The sequence below is a fragment of the Oryza brachyantha genome, chromosome 1, assembly GCF_000231095.2.
Source record: "Oryza brachyantha chromosome 1, ObraRS2, whole genome shotgun sequence".
NCBI classification, from domain to species: Eukaryota; Viridiplantae; Streptophyta; class Magnoliopsida; order Poales; family Poaceae; genus Oryza; species Oryza brachyantha.
The window spans coordinates 2,234,337-2,252,042 of NC_023163.2; the positions used below are offsets into that span (position 1 = coordinate 2,234,337).

Sequence of the window (17,706 nt, forward strand, 5' to 3'; positions counted from 1 at the left end):
AGCTAGGTCACGTTAGGTGGCATGGTTCACGCACGAAAAATATAGCAGCGAATTAGTATATGATTAATTAATTATTACCAATATTTTTTTAAAAAATAAATTAAGATATTTTTAATATATTATTGTAGAATTTTATTAAAAAAACATATTGTTTAGTTATTCAAAGGCATGTGCGTGGATGACTATTGGAAATAGAGATAAATAATGCTTCCCTAGTAGAAAAACATGACACCAAAATCAATTTCTCCCTCTCAGCAGGATTGATAAGAAATATCGCACAGCTTAGCTGCATTGCTCCAAAGACTCATGGCACAATAGAAAAATTCCATCATCACAAGTAAGACGCACAAAAATACTACTGGTATTCTAGCGAAAAAAAAAAGAAAAACAGTACTAGCAAGTAATACTACATAAATAAATATTGGTCAAAGCTTATCGCAACAACTTGTGTTGACCAGAGCAGGCGAAGAACCAGCTAGACGACGAGCCAAGCCTACGCATCATGGCGCGCCATGCGCCGCTTGGAATCGCCGCCGCACGACGCGATCTCGCGCGCACGCGTCACGCTGGCGGCGGCGATGCGGGGCCGTTCCCGCCCCCGTCCCTGCGCCTGCCGAACTCGTGCACGGCGAGGTGGAGCTCGGCGGCGGCGATGAGGAAGTGCACGGCCTGCGACGGCCGGAGCAGCGCCACCACCTCCCGCATCGTCTCCAGCCTCAGGCCGTCCGCCATCTCCAGCACGCGCTTCATCCCTTCAGCCTTGCTCTTCATCTCCGTCTCCATCGCCTCCACGTCCATCCCGCCGCCTCCGGCGAGCGCCACCATCTTCACCGTCGCCAACGACTCCTGCATTGTTCTCATTTTGCTGCTTTTCCATCACAGTGCTGATGAGCTCGCCTTACCGAATGAACAAGCTGTCACTTACCTGTGCGCTCGCGACAGCGTTCTCGATCTCCCGCTCCTTCCTGACGGTGCTGCGCTGCAGCTGATCGGCGGCCTGGAGCTGCTCGGCGGAGAGGTCGCCGAGGTCGTTGGTCCCGAGGCTACCGCCGGTGAGGAACATCGGGAGCTGGGCCTCGAGCTGCGCACCGGACTTGGAGTAGAGAAGGTGGAGCGCGGCGGTGGGGCGCCATCCGCCGCACCAGAGGTAGAGATTCTCCGTGGTGGAGGTCCACGACGGGGAGAACATGCAGAGCACGTCGTTGGAGGCGGCGGCGGACTTGGTCCGGTAGTAGTACTCGTAGTGGCCGAGGACCCGGTCGACGAGGCCGCGGAGGTCGACGTCGGGCGGCGCGGGGCTCGCGGACGCGGCGGAGCGGAGCGCGGCGAGGTCGCGGGACTGCTCGGAGATCCAGCACTCGAAGAACTTGGCGAAGGTCTCGCCGGAATGCGCCGGCGCGTGGTTGCCGTTGCGTTGAGGAGAGTGCGGCGATGGCGGCATGGTTACGGCCGATGGTGGCTACGGCAGGAGAAGAAGGTGATCGATGTGAGCTGAGGTGAGTCACGACTCACGAGTGAAGCAGCGTGAGAAAGGTGGTGCATTTTATAGAGGTGGAACATGTCGGCCATTGTCTTGTCGTAACTCTCGCCCGGGCACTTTAAATCTTTACTACTCCGTAAAAAAAAAAATTCTGCCGTTCACCATTCGTCTAATTTAAAAAATTTATTAAAACATTAAAAAAATTAGACACAAGTAACATACTATTTATATTTTATCATATAGTAACAATAAAAATATTAATCATAAAAAATTTTTAAATAAGATGAAGAGTAAAAAATTATATCCAAAAACAGAGAAATTTATTTATTTTGGAATAGAAGTCGTAAAAGACAAACAGTAACTTTTTTTATTTGGGACTAAAGAAACTGTGGATTCGTATCTACTCTCACCGATTTTTTTATTGACTTTTTTATCTATGACTTTTCGTCTTATTTAAAAAGTTATATAATTATTAACTACTTTATTATGATTTGTTTAGGGGTTTTGCAAATTTATCATTGGTTTTTTCTAAATTATAATAATGTTACTCGAATGACAGTTCTAGTGATAATTTTGTAATTTTCTAGTGATAGTTTTACAATAATGTTTTAAACCCAATCTCTTAGCTTTGGGTTCTGTTGATAACAAAAATTGAAATTTCAAACTTAAAAAAAATAAGTTGATTTTAAGATTATTTTATTAAAGTTTATTTTTCAGCTTTAGTTTCTAATCGTGATGAAAACACACCCAGATATATATAAATATATAATTTTATTCATAAATTATTTTTTATTTATAAATACAACGTTTTATTTTTTAATATGACAGAAGATTATCATATCTGCTACACTATGAATCGCAGTGGCGAGTACTGGTGGCCAGCAGTTCTCCATGTATGCATCGCGATGGTGGGACCAAGCGATCTTTAGCTGCACCCAAGGTACGTACACGTGGTGCACTGTATTCAGATTCAAAGAAGCCATTCTCCGGCTCTGTTCGTCGTCAGCTCCGTGCATATCCAGACTCCAGTTATCCACCACCGCACACCGATAGTTTTGGACCGGCGGCTCGCACAAACAAACTCACGGGCTGTTTAGTTCCAAAAATTTTGGTCTAAAAACATCACATTAAATCTTTAATATCTAAATAGAGTATTAAATATAGATAAAAGAAAAAACTAATTGCACAGTTATGTGAAAAATCGTGAGACAAATTTTTTAAGTCTAATTAATCATAAGTGCTACAATAACCTATATACATTAACGGTAAACTAATTAGACTTAAAAAATTCGTCTTGCAGTTTCCACCTAGCCGTAAAATTCGGTAAACTTCACGCCCGCCCACCCACGCGCACGCGGCCCACGCCAACTTGTCATGTCGGCCGTGTAATCAAGCCCATCGGCGCGGACGTACGGTGCAGCCGTGCATATGCAGAGGCAGCGGCTGTTTTCTCTGTGTGTTTGTTTCACCTGGACCGTACCGCATGCGCCGGTGATCTTTTTTCCTTTTAGAACTGCACGCACCGGTGATCGAAAGACGGTTTTGCCAACCGAGGTGGTTATCGGCCGCGGGAGATAAGAGCAGAGTTGAGAGGTGAGGAGAGGTATTTGTACTTTACTTTGGTAGAAAAACTCCCTTGTTTGAGAGGCTAAAATGTCCAATCGCTCATCTAGGCTAGAGGTGTTTAGATGTGGCTAAATTTTTTTAGCCTTATGTCAAATCGGATATTTGGATATTTATTATAAATATTAAATGTAAACTTATTATAAATCTAATTATAGAAATGAGAGTTAATTTACGTGATAATTTTTTTAAGCCTAATTAATCCATAATTATCATATGTTTACTGTAGCATCACATAGGCTATTCGTCTCACGAATTAGTTCAAGAATATGGATGAGCTTTATTAATAATCTATATTTACTATTTATAATAAGTATCCAAACATCTGATGGGACAAGGGAAGTTAAGGGACTGTCCCTTGTCCCAAACATCCCTTAGGTCATATACTTCATTTTCACTGGCTTTTTTTGGATCTTTATGAACTCCGTTTACAAGTTTCTCAGATATTGTGGGTCTGTTAGTCTAGGCTTCAGCTTTTGCTTTATCTCTTCTAGAGCCAGAGTCCAACCAAACAGTTTTATCTCGCCGGTTTCAGCTCCATGTAAAATATAAGTGGAGCATGCTAGGTTGATTTGTAAAAATGAGCAGAGGTGGAGCTAGATTCAAACAGTTCTGCAGTGACGCTCTATAATCTGCTTGGAGATGAGTTGGAGTCTACCCAAACGGGGTCTATGTATTTCGTTAAGAAAAAGTTATATATAAAAACTTCTCATTTGACCTTCCTTAAACAAACTTTTACTTTATAACAGTTAAATTATTTATTTATACTCTTAAATAGCTATTAAATATTAGCTATAAGATTGCCTACCACGGTACCACCCCTAAACATTGTGAAGTTATTGCTATATTAGTACGACTTTTATTTCATTTTAGAATATAATATTTTATATAATTATCTATATTTATATGAATACTAATAAATCTAGGTATATATAAAATATATAGTGGTTAATTGATAAATTTAGTAATATTTAAAACGTCTTGTGGATGGTAGCTTAGGCTAGTCTCAATGCATAGTTTTATGGTATAGTTATCAAGACTGTAAACTAGGTAAGCGAGCCAGATTAGTTTCATGATGAAACTCCTCTCTCATCTCATGAAACTCCCTTATTTAATGATCCTGCCAAGTCAGCAATTTTGCTGATGTGTCACCCTATGTACCTATGTAATGTGCATGATATCTTCATGAAACATTGAGATTGGTCTTGTAAACCCTGACGTTTCTCCGAGTGTAACTAAGTGGCTGTTTGGATCCAGTGACTTTTTTAAAGTCTCTTGTCACATCGAATGTTTAGATGTTAATTAGGAGTATTAAATATAAACCGATAACAAAACTAATTACATAAATAAAGACTATTTCATTAGACGATTTTTTAAGCCTAATTAATCCACGATTAACAAATGTTTATTGTAGCATCACATTCGCTAACCATAGACTAATTAAGCACAATAGATTTGTCTCGTGAAATAGTCTAGGGTATGAGGTAGGTTTTATTAATAGTATATATTTAATACCTTTAATTAGTGTCCAAACATCCAATGTACAGGGACAAAAAAACTGAAGGATCCAAACAGGATCTAACTATGCTGCGCTCCGCGTGGCAATTCGCCAAGTTGGGACTAAGGCCTTGTTTAGTTCTCAAAAAAAATTTTCAAAAACATCACAACAAATTTTTGGAAAACTAAATAAAGCATTAAACATAGATTAACAAAAAAACTAATTGCACAGTTACGGAAGAAATCTTGAGATGAATCTTTTGAGCCTAATTAGAACGTGATTAGTCGTAAGTGCTACAGTAACCAACATGTGCTAATGACGAATTAATTAGGTTCAAAAGATTCGTCTCGCGGTTTCTAGGCTAGCCGTGAAATTCGTTTTTTCATTCGTGTCCGAAAACCCCAACCGACATCCCATCAAACATTTAACGTGACACTTTTCTTAAAAATTTTCTTAATCTAAACACCACCTAACTTATAGTTGCGAGCAGTCCCAATACAATCGGGAATGGCCGTGTGTCCTAGAGGTGGGCAGGTTTTGACCTCGATATTATTAATTGGATTCTGGGATTGTGGCAAACACAGGGATATGGGGGGCAAAGGTCTAGTTGGAGCGACCGATCGATCGCTGTGATAAGGAGGATGCACTTGCTCGCTTGGAGCCGAAGGAATTGGATAGCGTGGATGCACATTCATGCCCTGCTCGGAATTCTCATGTTGATCCCGTCACGCCGCGCAGTTTTCCTGCGTTTGGCCGTGCAGCAGCAAGCAGCCAGATACAGTGGACGAGCGATGGCCCACGGTTTTTGCGTGGAATCCGGACACGACAACGAGAAGCAGCAAAACAGCTGCAGCTGTTCAGCTGTATGGTACTGGTACTACTAGAGTACAGTACTCTCCGTCTCCGACGATAGGAAGAGCTACACGGCGAGCACGGTATATGCCAATGCAACTCCAGAACAAAAGGGATTATCCTCCGGTGCACTGCACGGCAGCAACAACAACAGTGTTTGTACCATGTGTGATACAGTACAATGCACCCTCTGTTGCAAACCGGAGCAGCCGCGCCGGCGCGCGCCGCGGAGACGTTTCGTGGGAATCCGCCGTGCCGACGAGCGCCGATGGATCCGCGCCCGTGACAGGAATAGCGGCATCGCGCAACAGTCAACCACACAACGGCACGCGTCGATCCGCCTGCATCCGCGCGCGTGGCGGCCCAGTGTGGCTTTGTTGGCCACTAACGGGCTCATGGGCAGTACAAACTATTGGGCTTCGTCGCCTTCGTTTCTAAAGAGAAAGCTCCAATTGGACTCCGTATCCTATGTGAGCAACTCTAACAGTTTATCATCCCTCCTTTTCATCCTTAATTTTTTTGTCAATTTGAGAAAAAACAATCACCAATGGTTTGTCATCCCATCTTTTCATCTTTGTTAAGTTTGCATAATCCCCTACTCAGCGCAAATATATATGTGCACTCGTGATCTGCGCGTATGCAATTGCGCGGATATATAACCAACTATTGGAGATTGATATTTCTTTTGCCATAACATTCGGAGAAAATATAGTCCTAAATGTCCAGTCTAACTTTTCATTCAATATTCCGTCTAGTACATTCTATCAGCTTCTAATATGTACTCCCAAATATGCTGTCTTTTCCCTCCAAATTGCCGCCACCGCGAGAGTAATACCGAATACGTTCCCTGCTAGATATGTACTCCAGGTGATGTACTGAATGGTGGTTCTGAATTATGCACAACTCATGTTTATTTAGTACCATTACGTTACAGAAAAATGGGAATCCAATTATACATTACATACTCCTAGCAATTACAATAATGGCAATGATATGACGTCATAAATCAACCAAAAATGGCCAGAACATTAAGAAAAGAACACCTTTGAAAAAAAAAGAGAAAGAAATGTGAACAACAAAGAGAAAAATAAGATCGATGGCCCGTACAATACAGAGATCTCGCCGGGATTTGAATTCTCATCGACGTCACAGCCCCAACCAGACGCTCACCAAGGCAAGAACCACCCCGACGCCAGCACCCGCCGTCACCCTCGCCGCCGCGAGAGACGGCGTCGCGTCCGGCGTCGCGTCGGCGGCCTCTGGCGCGTCAGCAACCGACGTCGCCGGCGTCTTCCCCTTCTTCTTCGTGGGCGCCAGGGGCGCGGGCGCCGGCGCCGGCGTGCCGTAGATGGCCATCGGCAGCAGCACCTTGTTGACCTGGTACACGACCAGGTTGTCGCCGGTGAAGAGCGTGTTGTCGACGGTGGCGTTGACGACGCCGGTGGAGATGTTCACCTGCTGCCCCTCCGCCGTCACGTTGAGCGGGTACTGCCCCGGCGAGTTGTTGCCGGCCTGCGTCCGGAGCGGGTTGCTGACGGTGTCGAACTGCGACATGGGGATCAGCGTGGACAGGACGTGGTACTGCACCAGCGAGTTCTTCTGCTGGTCGGACAGCGAGTTGAGCGTGCCGGAGGGGAGCGAGGTGAAGGCGTTGTCCGTCGGCGCGAACACCGTCAGCCCGTTCCGGGAGCTGTTCAGCTGGTTGTCGATCTGCTCCGCCACGCCGGTCGACCGCATCAGCCTGATGAGCGTGTTGAACTGCCCGGCCTTGGCCAGCACCCCCGTGATGTTCGTCGTCTTCGTCGACGCCGGCGCCGGCGCCGCAGGCGTCGCAGGGGTCGCCGGCGCCGGCGCTGCCGGCGCGGCCGTCGGGCCCTGAGCCGACGCCGTGATCGCCATCGACACAAGCAAACCCAACACAAGTCTCTGCATGGCTTGCATGGTGCTGGATGCTGTCACTAACCTTTTTCTTGCTTCTTTGAAAGCTATTGGCCGTGATGAGCTTTCTGCATACAATGCAACTGCAAGTACTCAAACTCGATCGATCACAATGTGACAATGTGGATGAGGGGTGTGTGTGACTTATAACAAGGTGGCTGCATGCATGAGGAGAGGAGAGGAGATGAGTGAGCTGTAAGATAGGTGGTGGGTGTAGGGTTTATGTGGGGGTAAGTCTTGTACAGTTACAGGGCACCAAACCCTGAGAGGTGAGGTGAGATGCCATTGCCAAGGTGGAACAGGCTAACAGCTGGGCTTGCTTCAGGCAGCAGCAAGTGCATGCATGACTGCAGACTTCATGTGTGGTGGGGTTAACCACTCCTATCAAGATCTGGGTGATTTTGCTGTCCATTTTTTCTCCATCTGTTTTTGACAAACCAGGCGGTAATGACAGTGATTTCTGAGTTGTTTTGCATGGGCAGGAGATGATTTGAGTGATAGGCTGGATGCAATGTGCAATGCTGGTTCGTTTGGACAGGAGGATGGTCTCGTTTTCCCAATGCGTTGCGGGAGCTGGTTTGTTCTTTAACCAATTGACAGAAAAGATCTAACCAAAAACATGACGCATTGTGGACCTAATCTTGGACCTTAGCCGGATGAAGAAGGGTGAAGATTAGGTAGAAATTACTGCATTTTTTATGTCTCCTTTCGATTGAAGGATTTTCACGGGAATTTTGATTGACTGAAATCCTTTAAAATGATTTCACGGGAGATCTTTTGAAACAAAGGAATAATATATCAAAATTCTCGATATGGTGCATCATTTTTATGTAATTGACTGAGTTCAATAACTTTCATTATCTAAAAAATATCAAAGTTTCATATGAAAATAAATATTAGTTTAAAAAGCCTTATGTTTTTCTATTTTCTTTTAGAAAGTCCACTTCGCTCTCCATTTATTTAGCTCTAACCACATACAAATTCCTTCCAAATTCATGTGGTTACTTCCTGCAATCCAAAGATACCAACTATTTATTCCCTTTGTTTCAGAATCGTTCTGTAGAGCGTGACATTTCACCCCTGCCATTTTCTTATTCCTCTGCAAACTACTACTATTCTACAAACTACGGAACAAGTTTTTTAAGCACACGGGTGTATATACATCCGTTACTTGTATGTCATCTAAATAGTCATAAAAAATATGAAAAGAATTGACAAGATAGTTTGATATGAGTTTTATCACTCCACCAACATGCAAGTTTAAATTTAACTTATACAAGTTGTAGTAAAAATAACAAAAACAATTATGAATATACGTATACTTAGTTTATGAAGTGATATAACTTATATTAATCTATCTTATTAATTTTTTTTCATATTTTTTGATGACTATTTAGATGGCATGTAAGAACACGGACGGTAAGGAAGTTCACCTGTAGTTGTTCTCTGTTCACCATGGCAATTTTACCCAATAATGATACTGGTGTCACCTCGATGCCATTTTGGAATAGGTGGCACACTAGTTTCCAAAAAAATTAACAAGTAGCTGGTGCAACATACCATTATTGTTATGGGAGCAGGAAATGATGTCCTTTGATTCTTCAGCTTGACAACATGTATCACACCAAATTGACAACGGATAGGGAGCGAGACGCATCAAAGTTCTGGTATCCTCTAGCCTGCTACCGATGATAACATTTGATCCAACACTGTCCCTATCAAATCCATGTACATGGTGTCATGGACATTACACAAGTACGTGCATTCGGTGAACAGTGAGTTTACATCAGCCTCATATACCAGTAGCCAAATAATATCGAGCTGTAGCTCAAGCATCTGCAAATCTTGAAACCGAAGTAAAATCGAAACCGATGCATTCCTTAAGCAACTTCACCATCACTAGGTATGATGGATTTCACCGATTCCTGACATCAAACCTTCCGGTCCAGGTGGGGTAAAACTTCAGGAGATGTACCTCTAACCTCTTTAACCACCCAGACAATTCCAAGGCCTTTTAACTTTCTAGAAGGAAACTGAGTTGCTATTGATTTAAAACAGCAATAAGAGTTTAGGTTACTGCAAAATCTTACTCTTAGGACGAATACAAATGTAGGAGCATAGCGCAGCCTCTGGACATTTTGTGAACATTCCGAGAGGTTTCCGGCCAATAGCCGCGGGGCTTCTTTGGAACAGTCTTTTGTTTCAAAGGAGGCCTCAACAAGCTCAACCAAGTGTGACTGCATGAGAGCCCCAAAGCATGGGTTTTATTGGGGCCAACATGGACCAAGAGCCCAATAATCCAAGACCTAGTGAGATCATTATTTTTATTTTTTTCATGAGATGGCCAGCTGCCACCCCCTTTACATGATAATTCATCTATGACTTGGGAATTTTGGAATTAGCTCTTTCTGAACTTTGGCTCAAGATCCAGCACTGCTTCTCCACGGACATCTGTTCAGCAAGGGGGCTGGTTGCAGCGTAAAGGTGTAAAACCACTTCATATGATTAATTGATCCAACAAATGGATTTTTAATAGTTAATAATACATCAAATGGGATATCAACTATGGTAACACACAAAATAATTTAATGTTAGTAAACTTACTTATTTACATGACTGAGGAGCACAAAGAATGAAATAAGTTAATTGGGGGTCTAAAGACTAACAAATTGGAGGAACATATTGTTTTTGTCCTCTGGTGTCCTATGCAGCGGCCGCCTTGCAAATGGGGCATGAGTTCTTCACCTTCAACCATTGCTTGATGCAGTCGGTGTGGAAATCGTGATTGCATTTCAGTATTCCCAGCAAACTGTTGTCCTTGTATTCCTCCTGCAACAAGACCAGCAACCCATCCATCATCAGTCAGAACTGCCCAAGTTTTTTTGAAACAGGCAACAAATTGTTCAACTTGAAACTGGAAGTTAAATGCTCCAAGAAGTTAAAGAAAGTTGTACCAGGCAAATGGCACATTTCCCATCATCTTGATCGTATAGCTGTTCGTCAGAACTGCAATAAATCACTTCTCTAACACAACCTGAAATTTTTTCGTCTGCCAAGCCTGTGCTGACATTACCGATAGATTCACCCAAAGCCAGCAGGTCCTGTTGTCAACAAAGGGTAGAGTTAATAAAAGAGATTCAAGTTTCCAGGGTAGGAGGCATGTAAGCAAAAGCCAGCTTTTCTACCTCATAACTCATATTGTCAATGTCCAATCTCATGCCCCTGTGTGGGTCTTGCGCTTCTCTTGATTCTCGGAGAGCCAATTGTTGCATTATCATCAAATGCTTCAGAAACAACATTTTTTCAGTTCATAATTAAAACTTAAATATATACTGATTACGGTAGGAATGGAGAAGCATCTACCTGTGCATCAATCAACGGATGATGCGCATAGTACGAGTTTCTCGCCCTTCTGTTCCTTCCGCTGTTAGCATGCCCTATAGGTACATTCCTTGCATGCCTAGAAGATGCAGCAGCTCTGACAACGAAGGGCTGATTGGCTCTCATGGATGTTGAGGTAGTTGCAGATGTAGCAGGTGGATAGCTCAGAATGATCGCCTCATGGGGAATCGCTGTAGAACTGGATGACGCTACAGAAGGCAGGTGAACGTAGCTAGGACCAGTGTTAGCATGAACGGCCCTAGGAGCAAAGACACCATTGGTGAATGTTGCACTGCCTGAAGAGCCAAGTGAAGTTGGGACAGGAACAGTTGAGTTGCTACTTCCCATAGGACCATAAGCAATTTCCATAGGGGACATTCCAGAGGCACCTACATAATCATTTAATACATGTTTCTGTAAGTGAAAACAGTGAGAAAGTTGAACATTTCAACTTAGAATAAAAAAACATATATCAGGACTAATAATCCAAATTCAGGTAAACAGCAGCTGTAAGTATTATTCACTCCATTTCATATTATAAGACTTTTTCTAGTTGACTAGATTCATATGTGTGCTAATGAATCTAGACACATATACAAAACATATACATTGTTATATGGATAAATCTAGACAAACACAAAAAGTATTATAATATGGAACGGAGGAAATATGTTCTATAACCAATATATCATGTCACCAAACCCACTCAAAATAAAACTAAGATGGCCTTTGGTTATGTTCCACAACCAACCACTTAATAAAATGTAAATTGTCAAGTAAAACAGTGGGGTCCCATCATATCTTGTGATGACCAAAAAAAACATTGGCGAAGAATATTTTACAGAAAATAAGAGTGCAGAATATTAATTTATTATGATGGCACAGCTAGCAAATTTAAGTAAGCAACAAGTACTAACCTGAAGGCATAGTTCTCATTTGTGTAGAAAAAGATTCTCCGTTCCTTTTCATTGATGTAATTTGGGAAGCATTTGAAGTTGAATGGACTGGTCTAGATTCCAATGAAATATTAGCAAAATTATGGCGTTGTCTCACATTTCTCTGAATTCCTCCTTGATTTACTAAGCTATGGTCATTCCAATTGCTTGGACCAATACTTGGAGGCATTTGAGGATACAAGGACTCAGAAAACGGAGCTGGCTGCAGATAATTAGAGAACTGGGTACTTGATGAGCTACCTGCATAATAACCATCACCATTGATGCTATACTCTGGATAAATGACAAGATTTTTTCGTTTAACTGCAGCAGTTCTGTTGTTGATTTGGGAACTCACTGGAGCAAATTCTTCCTCAGAACCATGTGGATAAGTTATAACAGGCTCAGTTTGAGCATTGTAGGATACATGGCCATGGGAGCTTCCAGCAGGGCAGTGAACATAGGGATTATGTAAGGCCCCTGTGTTTTTAACTCTATGAACTGAAAATTGTGCCGCTCGACTTGAAGATGGAATGTCATTCGATCTAATTGTCACGTTCCCATGGTATGAAGGGCCAATTTTAAGGGATGTATCATTTCCAGCATGCACAAATAAGTTCTGACCTGAGATTTAAAAGAAGGATACTATTTTAATCACAATTCACACATGTACAATAGCATAGATTATTGATGCAGTCTTGCTACCTAAAGGCAGAGGTTCGTTGAGTTGCTGCTCATTATTGGGCTGAACCATCTCTGGCAGCAGGGAATGATTGCCATGGTGTCTAGCCATAAAACACTCAGTCCAGTATGGCTGTCCTTAGCCTGGTAATTACAAACAGATATCATTAATTAAGCATTGCACAACATTGAAGACTGAAATGAAACGATGCATTAGCATGATGCTGAACGTGTGTTACGGTGCTTGTGATTGTTGCAAGTCAAATATCTCGTAAACATGGGAATAAAATCATATAGATGCAACTTCCATGTTACAGCAACTAGTCAATTACTCACTGATGTAAGGAGTATGGAGCATAAATAGTAGAGTTTGAATAGGCACAATACAACAAAGTGTGCAAGAACAACAACATAGAAGTACATGAATTCAAAACTTCATCAAGGAGTTTGTTTCAAAAGCCACTGCAATGGCAAATGATAGCTCAATATGCCATTATGCACCCTATTCATTACATAATTCCCAATGTTAGAAGTTAAAATGTTATTGTGGTTCAAGAAAAGTCCGAAACAAAAGTAATTTAATGTTTTCTCCCTTTCTTTTCGTAAAGATCTTATTGTCTAACATTTAGCATGACTGGCTATAAAAAGATGTAGGAGGTTGATGCTGATACAAGTAAACATGCACATTTCTTCCTGGTTCTAGATGAACAAATATCATTTAACAGCAATGTGTAATGCTAATATGATATTGCAGGACTCACTCTACTTAAACTTTCTTTTAGGTATTTAATTTCCAGAAAGATTAAATGAATATGAAAGATCAGTATTAGTAAAACGATCAATCTTACACGTCAAAAAGCCAAAAGGTTTTAATGTTGATAGTCCTTCCTATGATGTGTCTACAGAACTTTTGCCAGCTCTTGCAGTAAAAATTTATAAAAAAGCTCACCTCATACTTTAAAGGCAGGCATAAACCAATGCTATAATATCATGCAAACAGATTTTGTACATAACACATGGAAATCATGGAGATGCATGGGAGAATAAATATTGTAGTGCCAAGTAGTATGAGCTTCCAAGAGCAGCAGAATTTCACTAATGCAGGTGTGAATCTCATTTCATAACTGGAAGATGATATGTCCCCACGAAATAGATGCCATGCATAACTGCATATGGCATCTCTATGATCTTTTGGCAAAAGTGCTTGCACCTTATTTTCCTGGATAAAGCTACAATATCTAAATTAGCTACATTTGTTTCAGAGAACTAACAACATATATATGCAAATTAGAGACATTCTAAAGGCTACATTACTAATACTAATAACCTTTTTCCCAATGCTCGAAGAACATTAGGATTAAACCAATCTGGTCTGAGACCATTCGTACTTGAATTTTAAACATTTTCTTCTAATAATCAAGTCAATCACCAAAAGAAATCCAGGAGCGGGTACTAACAATAGTCCACTAAATAACACTTCAACAAACCAATCATCCATCTAGATTACACACTATAGATCCTCACCTATGCACATTAGAAACGAGTAGTTTAACAAGTAACTAAATAAATCTAATCCCCGTTATGTCCATCTATATAAAAGCTCCCATCATATCCATTTACATAACTACCGTACAGAATAATTAAATTGGTAAATTGGGAGGAAAGACAATGACAATAAAACTGTATTAAAATAAAAATGATAACCATATTCTAGTTACAGAAATTACGAGGAAATCCACCTATTTGATTTTCGTTTTCAGAAATGTTGGATGAGTGACTACATTTAGCAATCTAAATCTAATCGCACAAACCCGTAGTTATGTACGAATATATAAATTCAAATTTCTAACTTACGTAATTGGGGCTGATACAAAACTACACGCAAAATAAAAATCCCCTTTGAATAGGATTCAGAAATAGCCACACCATAATTACCCAAATAATCAGTATAATCCTAACCACTAAATCAATCCTACCACGCGAAACTCCCAAATCGATCAACAACTACGAACAACTACAAAACAAAACCGAAAGCATCAACAATCGCAACCACAGAACCACCTGATTCTCTACAGAACAGAGCCGAAACCATCAACAACCGCGACCACGGAACCACCTGATTTTAAAAATTGAAAACAAAAAATCCCGCTGCAACGAGCAGCCGATCCTACGATACCGTGGTCAAGACCGCACCAAAACCAAGCGCAACAGCATGATCATCCGAACCCCGCAGCAGATCGAAGGACAACGAAGCGCGTACCTCACGAGCCGTCGATCGACCGACCGAACCGATCCAAATCCACGCAGCTGATTCACGCACGCGCGCTGACCGACCCCGACCACCGGTACTACAAATCCCCCCGGGAGCAGAGGGGGAAAGCGAAGAGGGAGGCCGCGACACGGAAGCTTCGAGCGGGTACAGACGGAGACGACGACGACGAGGCACGCGGGTACAAACTAGCAAAATGCCGTGTGATGGTGAAGGGGAAGGGGGAGGGAGAGAAGGGGACGGAAAGGTGGCGGTATTTATAGAAGATGGCGGGGGTCTTGGTGGAGGTTGGCATTGGGGGCGGAGAAGCGGAAGCGCATCGCGTGCGGGGGGTGGGGCCCACCTACGTCACGGCCGGAACGCTACGACCCAAATTTAAAGCCGTCCCTTTAGTGGTAAGCTGCTACTGCTACTACCGGTGGTATAGGAGTAGTACGTTCCATAGGAAGAAAAAATAATATTGTGGGGCCCAGGTGCAGTGAGAGACACAGCCGAATAATCGACTAATAGAGGTTGCATTTCGTCTCGAAATCCTATATACCTATATAAGTGATCCCCTCTAGCTTATTTTCTTTAGGCCTAAGCATTTATTATCAGTAGATCATTAAGACTATAATCAGCCTATGACATAATCATCTGACTTCTTCACAGACTCATCATTAAATATTATTCATTGCAACATCATAGCCTCAAAAAGAAGCATTGATTTCGGTGAAGACTCCGTTGACAAAACTACAAGGTATACCTAATATATATGTATCATTTAATTATTTTGATTCTTTGTTACAAATTAATTTGTGCAACCTTCTGTATATTTCACTTCTTTGCAGTACCAATGATCCTCCTATTATAAAATATCATAAAGAAGAGTATGGTCTACTCCTAACAGCCCCTCAGAATTAAAAGATTAAAAATATAAAGCTAACTCAATTTTTTATGAATAATTTAAAACAGCAACCTGTCCCTATCAACAATGCAGCACGAGGTGGCTCAAGAATCTACGTAATAGAAATGGTGAAGACTATTATCATTGCTAAAAACAAAGTGAGCTAACATGAAAATTCTATTCTCCTTTATTCTAATACATTTTCCAACAAAATTTACAAATCAACTCATAATATACGACATGTAGCCTCCACATGCTTCCAAATAATCGTACCCGCTCCTTACTATTTCCTTAATCCTGAGCTATCTTAATTTTCGTTGTGAAGACTGCTAAATCTAAAGGCTTTCAATGCTTCTAAATAATTAGACCAGTTGATTATTATATATTTCTTTGTACTTATCTATCTTGATTTAATTTTGTTTTAAAGACTACGTCACATCTTTCATGTACACCGTCATATGTCAGAATACATATCCTTTAGTACATAAATCAATATGCATGTTTATTGAAACCATAGCTTGATATTCGAACATATGGTGTTTTCATTGTGCTTGCAATACAAGCTTTTCTTATAAAAATTTATTCATAAATCTCGCAACGCGCGGGGTATCTTTTAGTTAAAGAAGAAAAACTAGGACGAGATTTCTATCCATGTTCGTGTTAATTCTAATACTATTTTCTCTATCCGCTAGTTTGATAATTCATGTTTCTATCCTTAACTATGATTTTTATTACAAGAATAAATTAATATATTTTTACTTGTATTTAAGTATTTATGTTTATCTATACATATTTTTCTTGTTCTATTATCTTTAAACTAAATATTTTTAAAGTTGTTAAACTTTTGTTTTATATTATAGAACTTTCTAGCATAATCTAGATCATCTATTGATATAGATATATATATATATATATATATAATATACGTTTAGATTCATTAATATTCATATAAATTTAAACGATGTCAGAAAATCTTATATTGTTAAACTGAGAGAGTAATTGTCCAAGTTTGAATTTTACCTCGTTAAAAACGGTAATAATTATTAAAGTGGAGATAATATTTTTTTCAAAAAAGATAAAGATAGAGTTGGTATATATATCCGTGGGCCAGGAGAGTATAGAGAAGTATGCAAATGTACATAGAGCACTAGGATAGGAAAAAAAAAAGAAAGAGACGTGGACGCGTACATACACGTATTATGTGTGTATTTGTTTTGATATAAGGTATGTGTCGTGGTGTAGTTGGACGTGCAGTAAGGTAAGGGCACTGTGCATCTGTGCCACCAGTCCATCATGCGCTAATTGAGCACGGCAAGTAAAAAGAGTTCGGCTCAGGGCACCACTTCATCACTACATCCTATCTTATTAATAAAGTGTGTTTTGGACTTTTGGTTTCTTAATCCAAAGGCTTGATTATGTAAGTATTCTATTTTTGTTTGGTTTATATTAATCCAAAGGTTCAATTGTATAAAAGAAAGTTCCTTTTTTTTTGTTTTGGACTTACGTTTAGCATTCCATTAATAAAATATTCCCCGTATAGGAGCCGAGTACAATTTCAGACGTTTAAGATTTGTTTCCTTTGATGCATACTGAAACAGACTCTGTTGCTATTTTTTTCTTCTTCTTCCTCTTTCTAGCCCGTGGTGCCTGCCTTTTGCTATCTTTTTCCTTCTAAACAATGTGCTTTGTATAAAATATTTCTACATATAAGTTAAAATTTAAAGCTTTATAAGTAGTTAATTCAATTATTTATACCTTAAAATTACTATTCTAAAATTTAAAAAATCTAAAATAAACTCGAGAAAATAACCGCCAGCAAAAAAAATACTAACTCCGTTCCATAATAGCATCATTTTTCGTTTTTCCATGTTCAACGTTTGACCATTCGTCTTATTTAATTTTTTTTGTGATTAATATTTTTATTATTACTAGATGATAAAATATGAATAGTACTTTATATGTGACTATTCTTTTAGATTTTTGCATAAATTTTTAAAATAAGACGAATGGTCAAATGTTAGATACAGAAAAATAATAAAGTTATTATGGAACACGTTCTTAAGCTTCTGGAAAAAAACATGGAGAAAAAATTTGCAACGACTGACCTATGACGGCTGGCATGTGGGAACCACGTGACAGGGGGCGCGGGGCGAGAGGTGAGCT

The 17,706-nt window shown here is 40.5% G+C and overlaps 3 protein-coding genes across 4 annotated transcripts; all 3 read right to left on the bottom strand.

Annotated features, from left to right (window-relative positions):
- Window positions 1-300: 300 nt before the first annotated feature.
- LOC102722619 (protein DOG1-like 3) lies at window positions 301-1,495 on the bottom strand. Its single transcript, XM_006643714.2, has 2 exons — window positions 926-1,495; window positions 301-846 (listed from the first exon to the last, which is right to left on the bottom strand). The coding sequence occupies exons 1-2, from the start codon at window positions 1,439-1,441 to the stop codon at window positions 562-564; spliced, it is 801 nt and encodes a 266-aa protein (XP_006643777.1). The 5' UTR covers window positions 1,442-1,495; the 3' UTR covers window positions 301-561.
- A 4,851-nt stretch (window positions 1,496-6,346) lies between these two features.
- Window positions 6,347-7,519, bottom strand: LOC102699551 (fasciclin-like arabinogalactan protein 11). 2 transcript variants are annotated; one of them, XM_040526498.1, is made up of 2 exons: window positions 7,317-7,519; window positions 6,347-7,268 (listed from the first exon to the last, which is right to left on the bottom strand). In XM_040526498.1, exons 1-2 carry the CDS (start codon window positions 7,392-7,394, stop codon window positions 6,600-6,602), a joined length of 747 nt encoding a protein of 248 aa, XP_040382432.1. In that variant the 5' UTR covers window positions 7,395-7,519; the 3' UTR covers window positions 6,347-6,599. The 2 variants fall into 2 exon arrangements, with proteins under 2 accessions (XP_040382432.1, XP_015693691.2); XM_015838205.2 differs by having other exon boundaries at window positions 6,347-7,519.
- Window positions 7,520-9,870: 2,351 nt separating this feature from the next.
- LOC102722902 (E3 ubiquitin-protein ligase MBR2-like) lies at window positions 9,871-14,880 on the bottom strand. The gene is made up of 7 exons (XM_006643715.2): window positions 14,649-14,880; window positions 12,413-12,532; window positions 11,690-12,331; window positions 10,755-11,161; window positions 10,577-10,675; window positions 10,346-10,492; window positions 9,871-10,220 (listed from the first exon to the last, which is right to left on the bottom strand). The coding sequence occupies exons 2-7, from the start codon at window positions 12,498-12,500 to the stop codon at window positions 10,095-10,097; spliced, it is 1,509 nt and encodes a 502-aa protein (XP_006643778.1). The 5' UTR covers window positions 12,501-12,532; window positions 14,649-14,880; the 3' UTR covers window positions 9,871-10,094.
- Window positions 14,881-17,706: the final 2,826 nt, after the last annotated feature.

Excerpts from the sequence above, each read along its gene's own strand:
- LOC102722619 (XM_006643714.2), bottom strand. The coding sequence starts at position 1,441 with ATGCCGCCATCGCCGCACTCTCCTCAACGCAACGGCAACCACGCGCCG. Across the intron at positions 847-925 it reads ACGCTGTCGCGAGCGCACAG|GAGTCGTTGGCGACGGTGAA; the intron begins GTAAGTGACAGC and ends AGAACAATGCAG.
- LOC102699551 (XM_015838205.2), bottom strand. The coding sequence starts at position 7,394 with ATGCAAGCCATGCAGAGACTTGTGTTGGGTTTGCTTGTGTCGATGGCG.
- LOC102722902 (XM_006643715.2), bottom strand. The coding sequence starts at position 12,500 with ATGGCTAGACACCATGGCAATCATTCCCTGCTGCCAGAGATGGTTCAG. Across the intron at positions 12,332-12,412 it reads CAACGAACCTCTGCCTTTAG|GTCAGAACTTATTTGTGCAT; the intron begins GTAGCAAGACTG and ends TTTAAATCTCAG. Across the intron at positions 10,221-10,345 it reads GGAAATGTGCCATTTGCCTG|GAGGAATACAAGGACAACAG; the intron begins GTACAACTTTCT and ends GTCTTGTTGCAG.